Raw genomic sequence first — 17,349 nt, 5'->3', positions numbered from 1 at the left:
ATGTCTTGTAAACTAAAATAACTTTGTTTACTTTTCCTCAAAGGTCACTCTCGTATTTTTAATCAATGACGTCATCATCTTCAAGGTTCTCAGCTTCCTGAACTTAATGTGAATGGCAGATAAACGCATTTTAAACGCTGAATATCTAAACAGGAAGTTTTAAACCAAAGAAACAGTTCAATGTCACACACGAAAGTTAAAGCATTGCAGAATTGGCCGAAGTATTAGCAAGAAAACATGAATAACTCCACTACTGATGACCTACCAACGTGTTCGCACATTATTTCCACGATCCTCGCATCCACAATCTCCTTGGTCAGCGTTGCATCATTCATCGGCAACAGCCTGGTGACAATAACTTTCCTAATGGACACCAGTCTCAGAACAAGTACAAACTACTTCATAGTCAACATGGCGATTTCTGACCTGCTCATATCTTTAACGAATTGGCCGCTTTCAGCAACTGAGGGTATCCTCCCAAGAAAGCATATGATCGAAGGTTCAACAGCTACCTTTGTTTGTAAATTTGGTCATTACTTCAGAGCTATTTCGCAAGCTGTGTCTGTTCTCAGTCTGTTGTTGATCGTTGTGGACAGATACATCGCGATTGTGCTTCCATTTCAGTCCATCCTGGTAACAAGTCGGCGTAGAGCGGCTTTTCTCTTATTCACATGGATTTTCCCACTATTGATTGCTTTCCCTTACGTTTGGACAAGCAAAATTGTTATAGAAGGTCATCAAACAGACTGTCGAACTTTTGTTTCATGGAACAAGATTGAGCGAGCTGTGTTCTACGCAGTAGGATTTTTGATATTTTACTGTGTGCCTTTAATTTCAATAATTGTACTCTATTCTCGAATCATGAAGAGTTTAAGGCGAGCACGACCTGGAGAAGAAGGACAAAAACGACAAAACACGAAGAAAAGAAGTCTGCATCAAAATCGTATCGTAATGACAATTTCCATTTGCATTGTTAGTGCCTTTTTCCTCTGCTGGACTCCCCTTTGTGTATATATTGTACTAAAAAAAATCTTTCCAGCCTCGTTTTTCGTCGAGGATCCATGTATGCTACTTATCAGCTTGTTTTTCTACGTTTTTCCAACTCTGAGCACTGTACTTAATCCTTTAATTATTTTCGTATCTAGCTCAAGATTCTCCAGGGCGTTCAAGGAAATGTTCAGTCGCTGGTTGTGTAATCTTTCTCAGTGCTGCAAAGATAATTCACCACAGGGCGATGTTGTGCAGATGCAAGTGAGGTGATGGTAGCACTTAAGAGATGTTTATGCCTCTAGTCACACTTAAGTTGGGCATGATTGCAAAGTCCGTGCTGAAGGTAGTTGAGTCTGGCACGTACCATTTATTTTCACAGAGTTTTATATAGGCATGACATGTGTACAAAGTGGCGAATCGATATTCTAAATATTTAACCGACGATATTTATAACAATACTTGGACCTACCTGTTCTTAAAGGCGCACTGTCACGACGATTTTGCATTTAATTTGGTCAAAACTGCTCGAATGTTTGGCAAAGAACCTGTTTTGTAACATGAAATTGCTCTTACATCACCGGGAAGAGAATTATAAGGTGTTTCTCCTATGAAGAACAAACCAACCCATTTTAAGTGACTTCTCTAAAATACGCAAGTTGAAATCCATTTCCACCCTAGCCGTCCGCAGCCAAACATAATGAAATAGCAGTTTCTGTGTACTAGTACGGTTATCGTTATCAAAACTCAACCATTATTTTAACAATGCAAATCTTATGATGTTGTATTTTAATTTGTTGGTAGTTCTGAGGATGTGTAACATACGCATTATCCTTTATTTAGATATCTTCTTATAGTATTTGTATTGTATTTTGTTTCTTTTATACATCTCATTGTTTTTGGTTTCTGAAAAACCATTAGTGGATGGAATCAATAAAGTTGTATTGTATTGTATTATTGATTCCATTGAAATAAACAGGTTTTTTAGCTATTCATAGCGACACTAAAAATAGGTGACACTGCCCCTTTAACTTCTAAACGTCACCGCAATGCATAATTTGGAGGTTATTTATTATACTCAGCGGGTCGTCGTTTTGTACAGATAACTAAGAAAATGAACGAAAAGTACAAGTTGTAAACAAAATAAACAAACTTTGGTTGTTCATTACCTTAATCTGCCTGTAGTTGCTTTTCTTCCTCTGTTCTATATAGTAATACTTCCGAAACGTTGTTATCAACTCCGAAATGTGATGGAAGATAGTTAACGCGGACAAGGCATTAAAAGTAGTAATGACCATTTTTGTGAAACAGGCAGATGCAAGTTTGGTCTATGTGATCAAATTGCGAATTTTTCATGAACTTCCAAACTTTTTCCAAATGCAACGTAATGGTTTTCGCAGTGAAAGAAGATTTATTTTGGGAAGCAGAAATATGCTTGAGTGATTCAGTTTCAAGTGAACAGACCGTCACGAAAACGAATTTTTCACAATTTTTGGATTGTGTTATTGATAACTACCAGTTTTAGTAAAGTTTGATTGCGTGCGATTGGCCAATCTTTTGCCTTAGGCGGCTTTCATTTAAAGCAAACCCGATATCGTATCCCCCCGGTCATTATGCGATATGATATCCAACAGCCTTGTGTTGACCACTCGCTTGGCTTAAGCGTACAGGTACTAAGACTCTGAATTACATTTTCGAGTTTTCTTTACTTAACTTCACAAACCTCTATTGAGTTACAACCGCTCTTCTACCACTGCATCACTAACAACTCCTCTAACAACTGACTACTAACAACAAACTACAAGCTTGAACGTCAACAGAGTTTCCCATGATCTTCCTGTTCCACTACTAATTATCTACAGCTGTGAAAGATAGATCGAAATAATATCGGCAAATTAAAATTTAGGGGATTTTCAATGGCTATTAGTGTCATTAAATGGAATAGCTATTCAGACGCTAACTACTTACAAAAATAGAAACAAATATATGGAATTATTTAAAAACGGGTTTTGTTTTTTTTTTTAACCAAGAAATTCTAAGATAAGATTTCAATTAGTATGGAAATTCGACACGCGATCTAACTCAACAAAAATTTTACCCGATCAAGACAAAGCGTTTTACGGTCTTCGGGCAACGGAGTGTTTGTGTGGAAGGGGTCACCACCACAAATCCGAGAGTATTAAAGTTGTGGAAATGAAACTTAGAGGGTAACTAGTTTCCTCTGAGGTCTGTAAAAGCAGCTGATGATGCCACATGAAGCGGGAATTACTCCATGATCATCCAAACGGTGGCCATGTTGGATCTATCATCTTGGGTTTCTTGATTTTCCGAGAACTTCAGAAAGACACCAAAATTGACCAAAAGGTGAACAAAACTGATATATAACCTGAGTAAATCATCCAAGGTATGAAAGTTGAGAATCGAAGAGATCAGTATCTTTCTTTGGTAGAATGCTACAAGACAGTATTTGGACTAAATGGCTTGAATTTTGACAACTATTTTGAGTACTGTAAGAGTAACTTGCTCGAGCTAATGATTGACATAAAATCCAGTTGAAACCAGCAAGAGTGAATTGTTTTAAGTACTCTTTTTTCGTTAGAATCGTGAAACACTGGAACGACTTACCAAACCACCTTTTAAATGGAGGACATAATATCAATAATTTTAAAAAGAACTTGAAAAAGCATGCATATGAATATTTACTAGCATTTTTTACTGGTATTGTTCTACTAGTTTATAAACATCCAAGTTTTAACATTGTACATAAACTTTTCATAGTATATATATCTGTTTTTGTTGTTGTTTATTTTCACTAAGGGAACCTTTAAAAAATGGATAACCTCAAGATTCTCCTTTTCAAGTTGATTTGAATTTGAATAAAGTATTATAAGAAAGTCAATTTCCTCGTTCAAACAGAAAACTAAATTCAAACTAGTGAGAAAATTGCTTGCTGAGTCATGTTTTTACAAATAAAGTAGCTCTATTGCTGTCGTACAGAAGAGGAAGGGTTAATCGTTAACATTTAAATGGTTGTCTCCCTAAGATTCCAATAACCCAAATTGTTCACAAAACAGATTTGCTTCAAATCTATCATGTAAATTATACTTTGTCCAGTTACTTTAAAAACGCTTTTCGTTTGGTAAATAAACGCTTTCTTTCTCACTCTCGAGAGGGGTCCCTTAGTGCGCCAAAATTGAATGTATTTTTTAGGGAAAAAATTCAAAATGTGACAACTTAAACTGTAACTTCTCACAACACTTAAAATTTGACGCAAGGCCAAATGCTACCATTGGTTGTCATGACAAGTACAAGTTTTCCTACTAACAATAAATTAATATTGATGTTTCCACATAATTGTTTGAAGTAGAAAACAACAACTTTTACCAACGCACTTTCGCAGCTTGTAAAAAAAAAAGGGGGGGGGGGGGGGGAGAAAAGGGTGTACAAAAAAAGGCACGTTCAACTGGCCATAATTAACTATTCTCACTGGGGGCCGTCACGTACAAACGCTCCCTGTGCCCGTGGGACCCGTGCATTTAAATTCCCGCGCATCTTTGGATCCGCGGGGGAACTCGTTGTGTATATATCTGTGAGTTTAGTATAAATTTGCCTGTTTTCATGTTGTCTATTTACTCTCTTCGTTAAAACGGACGCCAGACATCCAGTTTGTCGCCCCGCCCACCTCCCCGCAACGATGGCACACCCTGCCGCTTTAGCTCCCGCTCCTTACCGCCTCCGGGATCGCCTCTTCCCATAACTCATCTCTACCTGGGGGTGTTTGGGAGTGGGGACTCCCTGTGAGAATCTATTACTGATTCTAAATTTACAGAAAACGTGTCATTTAGACGCCTCTCGGTGATCACTAATTATAATTAAACTCCGTTAGTAAATTATGACACCGTCTTGATCGAAAACTATTGATTTGAGAGCAAAGTATTACTGAAAATAGGACAAATGACTATGCAGCAGCCGTGAAAACTTAGCGTTTAGAAAATGAAAACAACAAGTGGCATTTTGCTGTTTTAATTTGTTCTATAATATTGCTTATTCCTCACTGCAAATGACATATCAAGCTATTAAGAGGCCTCCCCTTTAAAGTTTCTTGTAACGTCAACAAATTTAATGCACAAAAACGTACTTATTTTAATAAGTAAAAAAGTGGGTCAATACACATTATGTTGATTACAAACCAGTTACTGGACACTCCTTTGCGGGATACCCCCTGATTTTTAGCCAACTCGGCTTACGGTCTCGTCGGCTAAGTATCAGTTGACATTCCGCGCGATTTCACAGGATAATTGTGAAATATACAACAGAACGTCAACGGTTATTCAGTTCTAATATGGCTGAAGAGACCTTACTGTCACATCCGTACCATTTGTTTGAGAAGGGAAGGGAAAGGTCAATTCGTGCGTGCCGGTAAATCACCAAGAGAAACAAGAGAAAAAACTGCGCAAAACATGATTTCGTTATGGACTTTCCTTGGTTAATTCATACTACACGCATTTCTCGAGCCATTTGTTCTGGAAGACAATCATTTTCTGGATAAGGAGCAACAATTTCTGCTTTCCAACATGGCATCCAACTGCTGAGGGAAAAGCCAAACAGCTTTTTCAAAGCATCACTAAAATTCAAACTAAACGAAAATAAAATCACCGGGTTGATTACTGTATATAGCATGGGGAAGACATAGTAGGAAAAACCTAATATTAACTTGCACTTATCTTTCTTGAAAAGTTCAGGGGAAATAATTTTAAGTATCAAATAAATGCAGAAAAGAAACCAACAAACGAAGTAGGTTACAACTATCGATCTGAATATCTTCATGACGTTGTGGTTGTAATTGTTTCTTCTATGTAGTTCAGCGCTGCTGCCTTCTGTTTCGCATCCCGGTTTAACCCTTGCTTTTAAACAACGCATTATGCGTGAGTACAGAATGATAATTGCAATTAATGATGTTATGATCATGATCAAGCAAAAGGTGTAGTACACTGTAATCGCAGAAGCATCCAGTGCTAAGATGCAAAATGTTTCCTGACCGACGTCTTCAACCCGGGAATAGTGGAACGTCGGGAAACAATAACCGATCGATATTAACCAGGTTGAAAGTAAAAAGGCTCCTCTGATTTTCTTTGTCATCAACAGAGTGGCTTTTAATGGAAAAACAATTGCAATATATCTGTCTACAGCAATTAGCACCAGGCTTAGGACGGATACCGAATGGGACAAATTTCTCACAAACACTCCAACTTTGCACCCAGTCGTGGCCAGTGGGCCTTGTATTAGACTTCCTCTGCTTGTGACAATCTCGTCAGTGAGATACAGTGGCCATGTAGTAATACTGCTTATAAAATCAGAAATCGCCATGTTGACGTAGTAGTAGTTCGTGCTTGTTCTGAGGCTTGGAGTTTTGAACACTGTGACAACCACGAAAATGTTGCCAATGACAGCCGCCAGGTTGATCACAGCCAGCGCTGTCGTGAAGAACACTGAAACGGAGTATGGGCACGGCGCACCATCACTGGAGTTGATATGAGTGGAGTTGTTCATTGTGGTGATTCAAAATTCCCGTTTACAATCACATAATGAATTACCAACCGCTTCCTGAAGTCAGTCTTGGCTTTTAATTGACCTGACTGAGAAAAAAATATATATAACAGTTATTCTAGTGCTACAAACGGAATACAAAACTGAGAGGGTTTACCATCTTTCGAATTATATTCTCATTATATTAAGGGTTGTTAGTATTACTGATCTTAGCCAGGGGCCCCTTTTTTCTTCTCCACCAAAAATTCTCACAACTCTAATTCTTTTTCGATCAGATTGAATAGTTTTCAGGTGGGCAGGAATCGCACTTCTTACCCCTGCCAACTCAGGAGCCCATAAGCCGGAGAATGTAATCGTGTTACGGTGTCTTCACAGACCTATTTTTTTTAGACCTAAGTTCCTTTGAATTTATACTTCCGAAGGAGCCTCACTAATTAATAACAAGGTTTACATAATTCTCATGCGGACCGAAATTTTAGCTTTCGTGGGAAATAGTAGTGTTATTCATTTCTAAATTAAACACAGACTGTTTTGTAAAACGCCTTGACATAGGTGATTAGTATGGTATTTGTCAAGTCACTCTGAGTAATGGGCCTTGCCTCAGTCAGTGTGAATTTCCTTAAGCTCACTGCGAGTCTTTCTGTAGCTCAGTAGTTCGAGCATCTAACCATTGTAAAGAGGTCAAGGGCAGTGATTTTTCTAAGCACGGGGATGGTACTACATGAAGATCAGGCATCTGGTGATCCACCTTAAGAGATCCTTGATGCTATGTGGACCCTTTGATCAACTTTATCGCTGATCTCCATATTTTGACTGCATTTACCACGGGTATTAATCAATTGTATTTGTTTTGAAAGTCATCATACACGTCATTTCATAGATAATAACATTTTTATCCTGCTAGATCAGAAGGGAAGGCATGTAATTAATTGTAAATATCTAATTCTAGGCCAATCTCTGAAAAGATGGATCTGCTCCTGTCAGTAATGTATGTCCATCTGTAGTAAATATATTTGTTTTGTATTTTTGTGTGATGCTATCGAGTAAAATGTTAAACTTCATTCTTACCTTTAAGTTTTTCAAACGTCATCTAACAAATTCAAATCACGTAAACATGTTTCGATATTTGGCTAGCGAGCATAAACCTGTGTAAAGAACAGTGATTTGAAACTGGGATTTTAATGACGATTGCGAAGTGCAATAAAAAGCTAAGGCTAAAATTACCATGTTTTTGCGTTTGGGCAACGAAACAAACGACGTCAGTATTATAGAGAGTAGTATATCTGAGTCTATGGATTAATTTTATCGTAGGCAGTAACCTTTAAATGCCCGTTTAAACGGTTTCAACATTTGGTTCAACATGTGTTCAACGCTTAAATGTTAATCCAAATGTTGGTGCGGTGGAACAGGTCGTTCAACATTGTTGAAAGCGTAAAAAATGTTGAAAGCTTGTTGAAAGTGTGATGAATCTATTTAGATCGGTTTAAACTTTCATTCAACATCCATACAACATTTCCTTAGTTCTCGAAAATGTTGTCTGGGGTTGAACCTGTTTGAACACTCCATTCAACATTTGTCCAACATTTGCCCACCATCCGTTCAACTTTTGTTGAACGAATTTTGGTCAATTATGTTGAAACCGTTTAAAAACGAGCTTTAAGGGTCCACAACAAGTAAGGCAAGCATTCTGGTAATCTTAGACCCTGGTGAAATTTTTGAAATTAACTGACGCGAAGAATTGAAATTCAGAAGTTTCATTTGTTGGTTTTTTTTTTTGTTTTGATTTTTTTTGTTTTTTTTGTTTGAAGACTTAAAGGAATACCAGTAAAAAAATATATGTGCTTTTGGCTTTCGCTAGCTACGCATTCTTAGCACGATCGCATGCACTAAAGTCAACCTTAGAGACACCATAAACGAACGCAAGCACACTTGCATAAGATAATTTTTGCCTCTCGGTTGCTAAAGGAAAACCAGGCTTTGACCTTCGAAAAAAACTTTTTAGGCTTTCTTGGGTATGACAGTTGCCCAATTCTGTCCTCTTACTCCAGATATTTACCGTTGTTAACTTTTAATGATTCTGTATGAGCAGCGTTGTCACCCCCCAAACGTCTAAAACGTCAAGACGGAAATGATGACATTAGCTTTATGAGATGTAGATGTCTTACGTTTACATGAAACTGTGGAGAAGCCAGAAAAATAATTATTCAAGAAAAACTGTAAGCTGACTTTAATTTTTTTAAAAGGCAAAAGGGATTATGAATTTCACGTTTTCGTTCGATATTATAATTATATTAGCAAACATGTATTCATTTCGCAGCGGGTCTTCAAGATTCTGTAGTTTCGAAATTCAAAATGCACAATAAATGGTAGAAATAGTCACAAATGATTAAAATTTCAAACCAAGCTTACCTTATTAAATCCCAGGGTTATATGTAACAAAAGACTTTGTCTTGCGTATTTCAACTACCCCCTCACGCAAGGAAATTGAAAGGCGAAGTTGCTTGTAAAAAAAAAAATGAGACAATCATGATTATTAATTGAATGAGTGTTCGCCGCGTGTTCCAAGCTTAGTGTTTTGTGGAACAGCTTAAAATGAAACATTTTAGTAGCTTTAAAGCATGAATTTAAACAAATTTCCTTAGCAAACATTCGTTTATGTCGTGATGGGTCTTACAGCGTCTGCGGTTGCATAAAAACGCATTAAATAAGTGAAAACAATTAGAATTTAACTTTCAAAAGTTCGAGCAATTCTGAAGACCCTTTTTCCCTTGTATGAGGAGAACCAATGCCAAGATTAAGATGCGGCCCATTTGAAAGGACACTCACCTCGAGCGAATCTCTAATGAACAATATACCCATCAACAACCAAAAATTATACTGTGCAAATAAGACAAAGTCTTAAGTTAACTGTGGCGTAGTCTTAATTATTAAAATCCGGTTTGAGCCTTAAATTATAGGTTCGCTACAAGATGTCAATTGTTGTACGGAAAATGTGAAGCAAGCTCAAACGTTACAAGCTCAGATTGATAATCAGACTATAATCTAATTGAAGCATTTAAGACTGAGCCACCGTTTCTTCATTCATATAGCGTTCGTGTACTTTAACAAAATCATGATTATTTTCTCTCGATTTGCAATTTTAATCAAATGAAGAACGTGTGTCATTTCGACAAACTTAGATAGACATTGAGATAAGCTTTTTCATGACAAACAAATTTTGGCTTAGCCATAAAAACCAGCAATATAAATGGGAGTATATCACTATTACTGATTACATCTCGTGCAGCCCAATTGTTGAAATGACTCGTTCAAATGATTGTTTAACGAAGAAATAATTGTACGGCCCAATCTTTTGACAAGCGCAAAATCATTGAAGCCTTAATGATCCAACAATGGAGCCCCGTCTGAACAAACAAGTGCATTCTTACCTAGCGAAACTGTTCCCATCGAGAATCACCTAAAGCATATAAAATATGCATGTCGCGGACGGTCTTTTTACCCTAAAGACGACTTGATTAGTCGAAAACGTTTGGTTTTTAATATTTTTTTTTAACTTTTTGGCCTTGTAAGTTGTATTGGAAAAAATAATTATTTTAATCCATATGTCAGGTCCCATGATGAAATTCTATACCTCGCTTTTCAAAGCAAACTCTGGCTCCATCTCGCCTTCCGAAATGAATATCTTTCCTTTTATTAACTCTGAGTTTTGCGGGACAACTGAAAGTGTCAAGAACCTGAAATTTATGTATTCATTTTCACAGTGAAACAGTTGCTAATGTAGGCTCGTCACCTTCATATTGAATCTCGACGGCTGTGAAACCTACTTCTCCAACGAATGGCAGACATAAGTAGTCCCTTTGTGTGACGTAATTTAAGACCATATTCATTTCGGTTATCGCCAACTTAAGACCCTTGAGTCCTGGCATATCGCAAAAACTGTTGACGCTGACAATAACTCATGCCCACAATAATAACAAATAATGTTTTTCACACTTATCACCAGTATTGTACATTTTTTTATCCTTATTAGTCCTCATTTCATATTCCCTTTATATTTTATCCGTTGAAGACAACAGGAGGGTTGTCGAAAGCTCGTATCTTTTCAATTTTTAACCAAAGAAAGCTTTAAAACTCTTAATCATCGCGAATTCTAGTCACGGCTCTTCAGTTTTCTTACATATTCATTTCAGTTTATATATGCACTAACACAAGAGGAGTAGAAATTTTTTTCCATATGCAGATCAAAAATTATCTCAAATAAAACCCAAGTTTTTAAAGCTTTTATTTAACCGGAAAATGTCATGGAGGTAGGCAAGTGTAATAAAATTTCTGGTTTTCACTACGATTATACTAAATCTCTTTAAATTGTCGTTAAGGATTGCGGTTGTCCGACGAATCTACCATGTTTACATTGAGCTGTTTCAAAGACGTCTTACGTTTGAACATCTGCTCTCAGCTGAATATCCAAAATATGCCTTTTGCTTTTAAAAGTACCAAACATTGAAACTAGATAATGTATCTTTTAATGACCAAAACAACGTAGCATGCTTTTCGGTCATTCATTCGTTGTTGCTCAACTTCGTAACTGATAAAACCGATACAAACTTGAGAAAACTGCCAAATCTTTAAAGAATGTATTGGAGGGGTGTATAGAGTTGCCAACCATTCTTGACAAATCTTAACACCTTTAATGCTTATTTCCCAAAGACTATATTTAACTAGCCACGCTCAAATTTTCATAAAGAACTGCGTTTGCCAAGGTCTTTTAATTTGTGGAGACCATTTACTTGTAGCTAGTTTTGAACTAATGTATGTCAGAATGAAGATAACCATGTCAACAAATATCCGCCCACGAGTGAAGCAATATTTTAATATTGTACTGCGTTGTAAACGAATCCTTTAAAAATCAATTTTAAAGGATTCGTTGACAACACTTGTACTCAACACGTCTGAGTACTATTTAGTAAATCTAATAGCGTTCTATCACGAATGCTGCTCTTTTATTGGCTACGCTAATCATTAGCCATTCTGTTGTGGATAGTGAGTAGAGTGAGTAGCGCGTAACGTTATTATCATCATTCAATAAGAACGTGGACCTGTCTTGTCGTTAAGGTTTGAACGAGTAGTAGATTCATACTAAAGCAATTAGATTATTCGCTCTTGATTTCTATCACGTGATAGTTGATGGGGCGATCCCGCGATAGAAATTTCGAGCTCATAATCTGACAGTATTATGGGATACAGCGATCACGACAGCTGGCGCTTTACCACGATAGTTATATGGGGAGGAAAAACAAAGAAAATTGGGATAATAAGGCAGGACACCTAACACAATGGAAACCAGTTGAAAAGATAGTAATTAAGAAATACCGTGATTTGAATAACAAATTCTGCTAGCATATTACATTTTAAATGTCATCCATCCACCATTTTTCCTCCTTTTATTGACGTAAACGTTTATATCTGGACATCCGAACTGACACTTTATAGAGTGCATAATTTAAAATGCCAAAACCTGTAATCCTTATAATTACTTTTTTTCTGATTTGCATGCCCAAATAATTATATTAATGATCCATTTTAGGGATTTTCGCTCGCAGGTGATCGTCCTATCCGTTGAAGGTAATGATCTTTTTCTTTCGACTATCTAATCGCTTGTGTGAGTCATTTTGTCTAAAGTGAGTCAGGAAGGGAAATTTCTTTTGAGCCATATCGAACAATTCGTCATATATATACACTTACTCACTCAGTTACTCTGTAGGAGCTTTACCATAAGCCGAATGAAAAGTTAAAACTGATAAGACATAAGAATTTGCGTCTTTCTAGCTTCAGTTTAGCAGGCAAACGTTATGGAGGTAGTCAAGTGTAATTCGCATCTTAGGAGGCTACGTTTTTCTTTTTTCATTCAAGCTTTGTTATAAAGGTGTCTTGATAGCTGTGAGCACAATTTCTCATACCCAATTAATACAAGTCACAAAGAATTCAATGATAAAAGTTTAGTAAAGAAAAGTAATTATTTTTCTCCTATCTCTTGTTACAAAGGACGAAAACGTTGAGATGAATATCTAACGTGATCGGTTTGCACAGGGTATTTCACGACAAAAGTGAAAAGTAGACCGTCATTTTGAAAGCACGATATCTCGGATAAAGATCAAATACGACCGAGGTTCGGAAGTCAACTTATAAAGACGAAATAGCACGGCAATATCAGTAGATGCCTTGCTTTCAACAATCATTTTAGGCATCTTATGTCCGTAAGAGATAAATTACGAGACGCAAACTGTATTAAAATATTACGGCTAACTTGTGTTGTGCCGTAAACAATGCAAATATCTATGATATCTATTGGCCCCTTTACCGCCGGTGTTTTAGGTCCATAAGTATGGAAAATGGTATGTACGATCTCGAGTACAATTCATGATCAATAGCGGTCCCTAAGTAACATTTTTATTGTTTTACTCTCGTTTCAAGGGACATCTTGGAAGTGTACTTATACATAATATTGAACGGAAAAGCCAAATAAAATATTTAGTTGTATACATAGATCAAAATTTACACTGCGGGGAACCACAGATTCAACACATAAACAATAAATTAGGTTAAAATATTGGCATCATTAATAAATTAAGATATTACGTAGATCTTCATACTTTAAGGCAGATGTATTTCTCCTTCATTTATCCATATTTAACTTATGGTATTACAAGCTGGGGTAGTGCTTACAAGACCAGGTTGCTTAAGATTAAAACTAAACAGAAGAAGTGTGTGCGTAGCATGTTCTTTGCTTATAGCAGGGACAGTGCTATGCCATACTTCAATCTCTTAGGTATTCTTACACTTGAAAACATTTACAAATTTAAGGTGGCCCTTTTCACACATAAAATTATTAACAATACTGCTAATATTCCTAACATTTTCAAAGGAACCCTAACTCTTACCTCTGAAGATCATAGCTACAACACTAGATTTGTATCAAACCTTAATTTTCATCGGCCGAGGATAATGAACAACTACGGAGCTGCCACTTTAGCATTTGCAGGGTCAAAAATTTGGGAAAAATTCCCTCTAAATTAAAAAAGCTCTCATATAATAGCTTCTACAAGGAGTACAAATTGTACCTTTTAAATGCCCAATGAATATTGGGTATTTGAAAAGTATTGCCCTTACTATTAATTATCATTCCTATATTGTTTTTTATGTAAAAATTGTAGTATGTTTCTATTATTACACTTTTATTATTCTTTACTTTTTTGCTCTATTTAGTTGCACGTTATACGCCAGTTAGTTGCACGTGGCCGTGACAAACTCGAAAGCCTAAGCTCCTTTGGTCACTGCGCACATTTTACTTTTCACATTTATGTAATTTAATGCTGTCTTTATGTTACTTTTCTTATATATTGTAATTTCCTTTTGTTGTAAACCATTGAAATAGTGCATAGTAATAAAAACCTTAAGAGGTTAAAAACCTTAACCTCTTGGACGTGTTGAATGCATAATGATATTTTTCTGTTTGTCATCTCTGTCGACAGAAATGATGACAAACAGAAGAATGATATTATGTCAGGAGTGCTCTCAACAGAGCCGATATGGAAACTTGGGAATTCTTGGCACTAACGGAACTGGTCAAAACTGCTTTACGTGCTCGAGAAACAGAAACAAGAGGTCAATATATAGATAGAACTCATAAACCAGAAATGACCTTTGAGATCAAAATAGAAAACATGCGACAGTTAAAGGGACACTGTTAGGGCGATTTTGTCGTATTTTGGTGAAAACTTCTTAAATATTTGAAGAAAAGCCTTTCTGCTAACATGAAATTGCTGTTAGAACATTGGGAAGAAAATATCAAGGCATTTCTCCAAGACAGAACTAACTATAATAAGTTTTTAAGGACTTCTATAAAATACACAAGTTGCAATCTATTTTCATCCTAGCCATCCGCAGCCAAACACAATTAATAGTAGTTTCTGTGCACTTGTTATAATAATAATAATAATGAATGATTTTTAAGGAGGAAGCGCCCGTCACGTAAAAACGTGGTTTTCAAGAAGGTCCTCCATTAAAATAAAAATATTAAAATCTAGAAAAAAAAAACCAAACAAACAAACAAACAAGCACTAGCCTAAAAACTATTTACAAATGATTATCTATGAACAATAAGGGGTTTATTTAGAAATATTTATCTATTGAAGGCCTTATAATGTTTTTCTTAAAAATTGTACATGGAAGTAGGGTAGTGGGGGGTTTTTTTAGAAGGGTTTTTGCTAACAAAACTGAACCATTATTTTAACGATTCGGCAACGATTCAAGTATGTTTTTTGGCCATTCAAAGTAACAGTAAAATAGGTGACCGGCTGCCCTTTAAGCACATGGCTTTGTTCAGTAACTATCGCGCAAATCTCCAAATCGTAAATGGCATTTAATAAGAAGACAATCCAGCGCTAAAAGAAAATTTGCAGGGAGCACCGCTCATTTCATAGAGAAAAGGGTGTTCTCTGAAAGACATACCCGCGATAGCAAAACTTTTATTTAGGCCAAAATACGCACATGAGAGTCGCGCAGGCCTGTCAACCTCAGTATAACTGCCCCGAAAACCCGTTTCCAAGTAAGCCGGTCTTGTTAAACAAGACACTTGCTGGGAAACGGGTTTTCGGGCTGGAAATGAATTTTTATAGAGGTCTCTTCCTTGATGATTGTTAATGCTCGCAAGTCCTGGATTAAAAAAATTTACAGGCGGTAGCTCAATCGCTGGTAAAATAAGAGCGTTTGTATGTTTTCAGTGTGCTGTTTAGTTCTCTTGTGGCCAGGAACTCGATACTGAGAGCGTCCTGGCGTCGGCCAACTCAAGGTAAGTGAACAATGCGCACTAAGGTTGTACCTTGACAGATGTCAATTTAGAATTGAAGTGAAAACGCTTCCGTTAAGTTACCGCGCGCTTGGCCCAAGTCACGTCCCAACCCATGTTTTAATTAAATACAACCGTCCGTTAAAGGCCGAGTTTCACGGTCAAGCGCATGTGCGAGCAGACCAGCTCAAAAATAAATTGTACGGGTCGACACTAAATTCGATGCGAGCTTATGGTGGAACAATCTGTTGAAATCGCGCCCGAATTTGGATCATCCGCTCTTCGTTCTTCACTTTTTATAATCTTTGTTTCCTGTTGTAAATATAAGTTCGATTTTTGTAAGGTTAAAAGTGTTTTAGCATCCGAAAACGACATTTTTGTCGATGGAACGGCAAGGAGACGTCGCGGCCGACCGGCGACGGGACGTTCTGTGGACTCTCTGGAAGCACAGAAGTTAAAGCGGACAGAGTGGAGTGGATGTAGAAATCCTGTGTGGTTAACAAGATACGTCCACCAAACGTGGAAAATTGGTAAAGACATAAGTCTGTTTAAAATATACAACGATTTCGCGGCACATCTGCTTTCGCTGGAAATGGCAAAGGTCACCAACTGACTTTGGATGAACTCGCGAGGATTTTCTAGATTTCAATCGTACTGTTTGTTCATATGGAAGTCAACTGTCAAAAACGGAAAATTCAACGGACAAACAGCATCAAACATCAGTGTTTTGCTTTGGATGGAAAACACTGGACAACTCTGAGACGCGAAGCGAATAAATATGAGATCAAATGTGCGAGTTAGTTGTAGTCGTCTATTAGCGGGCTCGAATAGCGGGCAGTAGAAAATATATCCAAAAGATTTGCGGCAAACTACAAAATCTATTGTAAGGTATTCATTTATCTAAAAAATTATGGTCATTGCGAATGGCAAACGCAGTTTTGATTTGCCACCATGGCAGAGTTTTCTCAAATACATTCCAGCATCTCGGAAGGACGCTCAGTGTTGTTGTTACTAAACGGTCGCATCGCTTCTTGAAGCTTGCAGATTTCTCGTTCTTCGCCTTCTCGCTGGTCTAATAAAATCAGGCTATCGAGCGTACACACTATAGTAAGTTTATCACTGAATGCTGATGAAATACTGGATTTAAGTACGTAAGTTTGAGGGAGCTTCTCGGCTTTTCGAACCGCGCGTAATAAAAAAACGTCGATGCCGCGAGATATCGACATTGTCCTATAATAAAACCGTATACGTTCGCAAAAGTTCTGGCATTTCTTGATTGTCATGGAACATTCACGAAGCGGCGCTGCAAAAACCCCCATGTGTTTAACATGGACAGTCTTTTTGTTTCTTTCTGAAACGTGACCGAAACACTGGCTGGTCAGTTTTATTTTTATGCCAGCAAGTTATAAGACTTGCCCGCCATGTCCCGCCGGTGTTGTGTACTCGCTTCTAATTGGTCCAAAAATAATTGGCTTGACAGCGCTTAAGTTATCGCTCGCACATGCGCCGAACCGTGAAACTCTCCCTTTAAGCAGTTGGTATCGAGTATTTTGCGCTATTTAGATATCGGGGATCAGAAAGTTCAGTTATGTCATTCAACGACGTCCAAGGTGTCCGTTGTGCATGATCTTCAAAACACTTCCACTGTACTCTATTCACATTACTTCCGTGGTAATTTAGTTGCAAGACAGTATATTACGTTCTTGACAGAGTTGCGCCTTCGTGTAGACTCTGCAGTTGATATTCCTTCTTCTTTGGCTGCAACATATATATAGTATAGCGTATAGCGTGCAGAACTATGCTCTGAACACTGATCTGGGAAAGTATCACATCCACCTACCACATATCTTCCCGGCACATTACAAGTTCAGTACAGACAATGTTGTGACAAATGTGCAAAGGCTCTGTGGCCAAGATACCGGGTCGACCTCATAAGCCTGTTACAGCTCAGTCTCTCAACTGCTCTTTTT

The 17,349-nt window shown here is 37.3% G+C and overlaps 2 protein-coding genes across 4 annotated transcripts; one reads left to right on the top strand and one right to left on the bottom strand.

Annotated features, from left to right (window-relative positions):
- The first annotated feature begins 232 nt into the window (after positions 1–232).
- On the top strand, positions 233–1,941 carry LOC146481501 (substance-K receptor-like). 2 transcript variants are annotated; one of them, XR_014864431.1, is made up of 2 exons: positions 233–1,370; positions 1,533–1,941. XR_014864431.1 is itself a non-coding variant. In XM_085108284.1 (1 exon), exon 1 carries the CDS (start codon positions 238–240, stop codon positions 1,258–1,260), a length of 1,023 nt encoding a protein of 340 aa, XP_084964410.1. In that variant the 5' UTR covers positions 233–237; the 3' UTR covers positions 1,261–1,941. The 2 variants fall into 2 exon arrangements, 1 of the variants encoding a protein (XP_084964410.1); XM_085108284.1 differs by having other exon boundaries at positions 233–1,941.
- A 3,060-nt stretch (positions 1,942–5,001) lies between these two features.
- LOC146481500 (neuropeptides capa receptor-like) lies at positions 5,002–9,332 on the bottom strand. 2 transcript variants are annotated; one of them, XM_085108189.1, is made up of 2 exons: positions 8,944–9,332; positions 5,002–6,619 (listed from the first exon to the last, which is right to left on the bottom strand). In XM_085108189.1, exon 2 carries the CDS (start codon positions 6,535–6,537, stop codon positions 5,479–5,481), a length of 1,059 nt encoding a protein of 352 aa, XP_084964315.1. In that variant the 5' UTR covers positions 6,538–6,619; positions 8,944–9,332; the 3' UTR covers positions 5,002–5,478. The 2 variants fall into 2 exon arrangements, 1 of the variants encoding a protein (XP_084964315.1); XR_014864413.1 differs by lacking the exon at positions 5,002–6,619 and adding an exon at positions 8,300–8,643.
- Between the last annotated feature and the right edge of the window lie 8,017 nt (positions 9,333–17,349).

Source organism: Pavona decussata, unplaced genomic scaffold (genome assembly GCF_977016875.1).
Source record: "Pavona decussata unplaced genomic scaffold, jaPavDecu1.1 SCAFFOLD_49, whole genome shotgun sequence".
Taxonomy (NCBI): domain Eukaryota; kingdom Metazoa; phylum Cnidaria; class Anthozoa; order Scleractinia; family Agariciidae; genus Pavona; species Pavona decussata.
This window is presented reverse-complemented; position numbering and strand designations above follow the sequence as displayed.

What these genes read in the sequence shown, in the direction of transcription:
- LOC146481501 (XM_085108284.1), top strand. Translation starts at nt 238, where the DNA reads ATGAATAACTCCACTACTGATGACCTACCAACGTGTTCGCACATTATT.
- LOC146481500 (XM_085108189.1), bottom strand. Translation starts at nt 6,537, where the DNA reads ATGAACAACTCCACTCATATCAACTCCAGTGATGGTGCGCCGTGCCCA.